Raw genomic sequence first — 6,915 nt, forward strand, 5'->3', positions numbered from 1 at the left:
CCAGGAAACACCTGAACAAGTCAATCAACTCCAGGTCCACTGGTGTGCCATGTGCTATATATCTCCCCTTTACCATTTCAATAGCGACTAGGGCTGCTAATATCAAGGTCAACAGTTTAAAACTATCAGTGGTTCTGCTCCCTTAAAGATTCACAGCCTCGGAAACCCTATATAACACTGCAGAGTCAGAAACAACTCTCTGGCACATAACCACCACCACCACCACCACAAACATCACCCAGAGGAATTAAGACCACAGGCTGAACAGGGAAGACCAAGTCCCTGAGCCTTGACTCCCCTTTTTGAACTACCTTCAAGACACCAGCCAATCACTAACACAAACAGATGTGCCTGAAGTAATTCATCAGAAAACAAAGTCCCCTTTGCAAAAAAAAAAAGAAAAAGAAAAACCTCCAACTCACTCCTTCTAAGCTCTACAGAGACCCACCTCCTCCCAATACCACCTACAGGCCAAGTAAACCAGCTTCATCATCAGATTCTTGAAAAAACTTGGGGTTTATTGATTTTTAAACTGCAAATAGTCGTTACAAAAAGGTTTTTTTCTTTTAAATAAATTCACACAAAGAAAAAGAAACAGAAAGCGACGGTAGTGAACAGCAAGAGGAATAATAATTACATTCATCTTAATGTGTGTGTGCCAGTTCTGCTTACATTAACCTTGGAAAACTCCAAACCTAGAATCCAGAGTCTCAAATCTGTGGTCGGAATGTCTTTTTGAGATGGGCACGTGGAAGTCAAAGGGTTTTTCTTTTTCTTTAGTTTTTCCCTTTTTAGAAGTTGTACATAATTTTTTTTTCCTTCTGTACTGTCACAGAACTTTGATATACATTCTCAGTCCTAGGTGTGAAAGGCCTATAGAGAAACACACTCAATTTGCAGTCCAACACAAAAGGGGGGAATTTCTAAAATAAATAATCCAACAGTTTTTTGCATTTTTTTAAATTAATTTTTCATTTTTTTAAAATAAAATAACCAAAAAAAGTGTAAAGTTACAAAAAATGTCGTTGAAGAATAATATATTAAAACTGTGGAAAAAAGGAAAGACACGTCACAAAATTTTAAGATTAATATGAAGATCATAATTTAACATAAAAGAATATATTCTATGGATTTGTCATCCCGATAAATATGAACAAAATTAACAAAAAAAAAAAAAAAAGCATAGTTTGGCAATAAATACGTTTTGATAAGTTAAATAAGCTTTTTTATATTGATGTGCAGTGACAAGCAAAATTTTTGCTCTCCAATTTCTGAAAGTTATATGAAGTTTAAAACCCAGGGAAAAAAGCATGGCGTGAGTGCTCTAAGGATAGACCTACGGTATTCTAGAGCAAAAACCATTAAAGCTACTTCTACAGGAAATCGTTTTACACAGATATTGTATGTGGAATGAATACCATTAACTGCTCACCCCTTACATGTTTAGCTTTTCTCTCGTTTTTCTGTTATTTTTAAAGGTGTCACATATAAACTGGGGAACTTTAGCACCAAAATCAAGTCTCTTATAGTCCATCTAGCTTCCCCTTCCTCCCCACTTTAAAAAGGAAAAAAATAATAATAAATCTCAAAGTCCCACTTAGGTCACAATCTTCATCCACTTTTTTCAGCCTTCCTTCCTGCAGACCTATACAAAACCAGGCAAGATGTGTCAACGGGGGCGGGGGTAGGGGAGGGTGGTTTCAGGTCAGGAAAGAAAAGGTTTTTGAATGTCATGACAGGCTTCCCCCACAAAGCCCAAGTCTGGCAACAACTTTCCCAAGGGCGTGGGAGGGGCAGGCACTGGAAAGAGGGGTGAGGAAGTATGTGCGGGAGACTGAAGTAAGGGAAGGTGCCTTTGTGTCGCCAGTGGAGGGAGCTGCTGGTTCTGGGTCTCCTCCCCATCCCCATGGGCAGAGGCTCCGGGAGGCCCACGGGTGCCCTCTGGCGCTGAAGAGGTAAATGTAGTCACAGTGACAAAGTTAGATTACAAGGCACTAAATTGCTTCTGTAAACTGTTACTGCTTTTTCTTTTGTGATTTGGCACTTAAGGCTTAAGCCAGCAAAAGGTATCTACTGACAAATATGGGACTCGTCTGTTATGCATGGTAAGTAGGCTATAAACCGGAGGGAAGGGGTTTCAAGCCAGAGGAAACTACTGACAAATTGACTTGTCCTCATGTTAGGTGGGGTAAAGAGGGAGGGGGTGGAAGAGGGGACTCCAAGGCTCAAGGGAAAAGGGGTTGAGCTTAATCTTATTAATGTGGGAATCGGATGGGGAGGGGGGCAGGGGGATGGGATGGGGGAGGCGTAGGCAAGGGGGTCCCTCCCTACTCTGGGTTAGTCATCTGAGATGGAAAGTCTGCTGAAAATGGGCAGGCGTCTTGAGTTGTCCAAGGTGGGGGAGTCGGAGCCACTGTGGCTGCTGCTGGAGCTGCTCAGGTAGCCCTCCTGGTCCGAGAGAGAATCCTGAGGGCTGGGAGGAGAGTCAAACATGTGAGGGGACTCGGACATGGGCCGGAAGAGGAAGGTGGTCGGGGAGCCCCCCCCAGGCAGCCCCATGCTAGGGGCAAAGAGGTTCGCCAGCTCCTGGCTGGAGAAGGCGAAGGGATTATTGGTGCCGTCGGGCAGGGTGGGTGAGCCCAGGAGGTCATCGGTGCTCAAGATAGGGGGTGGGGTGATGGACGTGGGGCTGTCCAGCAGCCCTGTGGCAGCGGCGGTGGCAGCGGCACTGGGGAACCCAGCAAAGCTAAAGCTATGCTGGAGGCGGGGGCGGTCAGCGGAGAGGTCCCGGGCCCCGGCCAGGGCGCGGCGTTCCTCAGCGTTGTGGATGAAGTGGCAGCGGGGCCCGTAGGGGCAAAAGCCGATGGTGTGGAAGGTGCGGCACAGCTCCGTCTTGTACTTGGGATGGCGGGTCAGGCTGCGGAGCTCATGGATGCCGTGCGCAAACTGGCATTTGTCCCCGTACTTACAGGCCCCATTCTCCTCAAAGGGGCGGCACAGCTCTGTCTTGTAGCGGCTAGAGTTGACCTGGCCGCTCCCTGGCTGCTTCTGGGTGGGCAGGAGCCGCTCACCCCCCTCCGAGAAAGAACGGTCACGGAATCGGCTGTCTCGTGAGCTCAGGGCTGGGGCCGGCTCACCCTTGAGGCTGCTGAGGAGCTGATTCTGGTGGAACTTGGAGCTGGGCAGGGTGACTGAGTGCCTCCGAGGGAAGCCCCCGCCAGCAGGGGTGCCCACCGCCTTCCTATCCAGCAGGCAGCCCCCAGCACTAGGAGTGCTGTAGTTGAGCATCTTGTTACCCTGGAGAGAAGAAGAGAGGAGAAAGTTGGTTAGAGATGGAGGCTCTCCACCTACCCACTAAGGGCAGCCCCTCCACAATCAGAAATGCCCCCAAGCTTCAAGTACCTAGGGAACAGTCTCTCCCACAGAAACCATCCCCCCATCTGTGACCTCCCCTTCTTCCATATACTATCCACCATCTGGGTTTCTTGTGGCTCCATGCTAGAAGAAACAAAACCCTGACCTGTTTGACAAATTACTTTTATGCACATGCTCTACTCACAGGGGCCCTTGAAATGCACCCCCATATCCCAAAGCTGCCACTTTTCTTCATAATACTCCAGCTTCTTTACCTTTCAGAACACCACCAGGTAATACTCAACCTCTATAGATTTCCTCCTGAATGAAAACCAGAAAACCTCAAAGAGCCAAACTATGAGGCAGGTACCCTCTTTTAATCAGTCCTTGCTTACTTGACACCCCACCCACCCAGGCCTGGCCTAAGACTCTACTTCCTCCTTCAGAAGTGTTCCTTCAGCAACAGGTTTCCAGGCTGCCTTTGCTAGAAGGGGGAGGGGGAGGGGAAACAGGAGCTAGACAGTGGAGGCTCTCTTTAGGGGTTGAAGGAGAAAGGGATGCAATTCCTTAAAATAAAGCTGAAGGCTCAATGCTCCCGGAAGGGGTGCCCTCCACAATGATCTCCATCATTCCCCGCCCACCTCACCCCATCCCCCTCCACTGGGAAGATTCCTTTGCAATTAGTCTTCTGGCTGCAAGAGCAGGCCTGGATAAGCGCGCCAGTGTTTAATCTTTAACGCAAAGCTGCAGATGGGAAGGGAAAGGAAAGCACCAAATCCCCCCACCCACCCCACAGTCAATAGTGGAATTGAGGGCTGGAGAGTGTCGGTAAAGCCACCACAGGCAGGTTTCTGTTCTAATGAGACCCTGGTCACCTGCCCAAACTGTACCCAAGATTTGGAGAAGGTGCGGGCGGAGGCCCTGAGAGCTGGCTCCCGGCCCATGTGGGTGTCATTGTGCAAATTCTAAAGTTGGTCCCTTAGGATCAGCTGCGGGGATCGCGCAACCACCCCACAGGCACCAAGTCCAGAGCCGGATCCCAACAATGAGGTTCATTTAAAAGTTCTGAGGAGGGAGGGGAAGACAGAGAAATAGATCAAAGAGGGGAGAGCCAGGAAGAAAATGAATTAGTCCTGGGAAGCTCAAGCGGCCGCGAGGGCTATGGGATTTGGGAAAGCGCAGGGATGGAGGGAAGCTGAAAATTTAAACTTTTTGTTGTTGCCCTTCAGCTCTCCGGCGTTCCTGAACCCCAAGGGCCTTGGCAGCTGAGCCGATAGAGGCAGCAAGCTGGGAAAAGAGAGCAACAGGACTCGACGTGTTTAAAAGTCGGCAACGCACTTTTAGCAATTAAAAGCAGCCTAACAGAGTCATCCTTTCAATTTGCGGGGAGAGGGTTGGAGGGGACACTAAATCCACAGGCTCTTCCTAAGTACACTTTGACCGCCCTCCTGGAACACTCTAGGTTTAAGTCTCGCTTTCAACACCGGCCGGCAAGCTACAAGGTTTAAGAAGGCCTCATTAAAATCCTTCCCCGCGAGACCCTTGAGCTCCAGAAGGCATCCCCACTTAAATGGATGAGCTTAGACTACAAGTAAGAGGGTCAACCCGAGCCCTACTTTCACTCCCCAAAGTTTGTAGTGATCCGCCAGCACCGGAGGAAGCCTGGCCGAGTTAGGGCGGGCACAGCAAACTCGTTTTGCAACATCCTTTAGAATCACAACTCTTGGCCTTTTTCTTCCTTGCAGCTCTCCAGCCCCTCCAAGGAAGATAAGGGAATCCCCCAGTAAAAAAAAGTCGTCCCTAGACTCATTTCTCAAAGCGATCTCCTACCTCCCTCCCAGCCGCAGAGGCCGGCAATGTGACTGGCTAGACTCGAAACTCTCCGGAGGCGCAACCCGGGAAACAGAACTAACCAACGAAAGGCGGCTTAATCAGTAAATTATATACGAAAGAATGACCGAAAATTTCGCTCAATTCCTGCGTGCCTCGGGTAGCCTCGCCACGCAAACTACTCTAGTCTCAAAATTCACGTTTAATCCCCCGCAGAAACTGTTCAAAACTCAAAGGGTGGGCAAGGGTGGACCACATTCCTTCAAACTGTGAACGAAATATGGGAGGAAAAAATAACTCTCACTTCACCCCTGCTTTCCAAGATCTCACATTTGGGGAATTTGTTTTATAAGGCGGAGGGGGAGTACTCTTTGGGAAAAGCAGACGCTCTACCCTACCTTACCTTGCATAAAACTTCACTCAAGTCGAAGATGGTAGCGGACACGAGGGTGGTGGTCATCCTGGGAGCTCTGACCCGGCAGGGCGAGGGATCTGATGTGTCGCGAAGGTCCCGGTGAGGGGAAGGCGCAGCCTCCGGCTCTCCGCTTTGGAGTCCCACACGCCTGCTCCCCGCGCCCCTCGCCTTTCTCTACTCTCCCAGGCTGCGGCGCGCAAAGCCCAATTTATAAAGTTTCAGATTTGCTGGGCTGGGGAGGAGGAGCTTTAAACGTATTTAAATGAGGAAGAGGAGGGGGAAAAAAAGTTGATTGACACTGAGGTTGAATCAGCCATGCGGTCAAACTCAGGGGAAAAAAAAAAAAAAAACTTTCAAAAGGAAGAAGGGGGAGGGGAGACGAGGAAAGAAGGCGAAAGGGAAAAAAAAAAACAACCCACCACCACTCCAAGCCGCGCGCAACTTTTTTTTCTTAAAGAGGAAAAGTTTCGAGTCCGCCAGCTTCGTTACCAGGGCGCTTTAAGCGCCCCTCTCTTCGGCCGTGCGTGGTGCGGGGGGAAGGGGCCACCGAGCGCGGCTCTGTGACATCACTCCTTCCACCCCCTTCGGGGTTCTTGTTGTTATGTTGTTTTTTGTGGAGCTGGAAGGCGGGCTTGACTTTCTCTTTTTGCTTGAGGGAGCTGAAACCCGTTCTTAAAGCCCAGACTGAGGTTTCCATCTTGATCTGCCCCCCTAGAAACTTCTCCAAGTACCCGCAGAAGTTACTCGTCCCGAGTTCTCTTCAGCCTCGACTCCCCATCAGCAAAGGAGGCAGGCTTTGGGAACACAAAGCGTTCTAGTCAAGCTAAGGTTTTATGTTTATTTCAGTGGTGGTTGTGCATAGTGGGGGGACTTTATCCCCTGGAGGATCCAGCCTGGCGGGGACAAGTTTAGTAAAGTTTAGCGCACCGCAGACATCTACTCGCGCACACTCTAGAGTGTGGAAGGTTGGAAAGGGGGCGCAGCAAACACCACTGCCCCGACTGATTTTTTTTTTTTTTTTTAAACAGACCCGAACTGAGAGTGGATTTTCTTTCTTGCTTCTAATCCTTAAACTTTTTTTAGTAAAGAAAACCCCGAATCCTTCATGAATGGCTCTTCCTCGTACCCCCCAAAAGGAGGGCATTACTTTGCACGCGCTGCTCAAACCACACCCCCACACACAAGCACGTGCATTCTAGACGGTTGAACGATGAAAAAGTTACTTTGGTAAAATGAAGGCATAGAGAAGAGGAAGGGAGCGCCCCGACACCTTTGTGTTATTGTGTCTCCCCCCCCCCCCACGAGAATAGAACATA

General features: G+C 49.3%; 1 protein-coding gene across 2 annotated transcripts; it reads right to left on the minus strand.

Annotated features, from left to right (window-relative positions):
• Window positions 1-491: 491 nt before the first annotated feature.
• Window positions 492-5,767, minus strand: ZFP36L1 (ZFP36 ring finger protein-like 1). 2 transcript variants are annotated; one of them, XM_006865573.1, is made up of 3 exons: window positions 5,588-5,767; window positions 2,332-3,297; window positions 492-1,645 (listed from the first exon to the last, which is right to left on the minus strand). In XM_006865573.1, exons 1-2 carry the CDS (start codon window positions 5,642-5,644, stop codon window positions 2,338-2,340), a joined length of 1,017 nt encoding a protein of 338 aa, XP_006865635.1. In that variant the 5' UTR covers window positions 5,645-5,767; the 3' UTR covers window positions 492-1,645; window positions 2,332-2,337. The 2 variants fall into 2 exon arrangements, with proteins under 2 accessions (XP_006865635.1, XP_006865634.1); XM_006865572.1 differs by having other exon boundaries at window positions 492-3,297.
• Between the last annotated feature and the right edge of the window lie 1,148 nt (window positions 5,768-6,915).

The sequence above is a fragment of the Chrysochloris asiatica genome, unplaced genomic scaffold (genome assembly GCF_000296735.1).
Source record: "Chrysochloris asiatica unplaced genomic scaffold, ChrAsi1.0 scaffold00079, whole genome shotgun sequence".
Lineage (NCBI taxonomy): Eukaryota > Metazoa > Chordata > Mammalia > Afrosoricida > Chrysochloridae > Chrysochloris > Chrysochloris asiatica.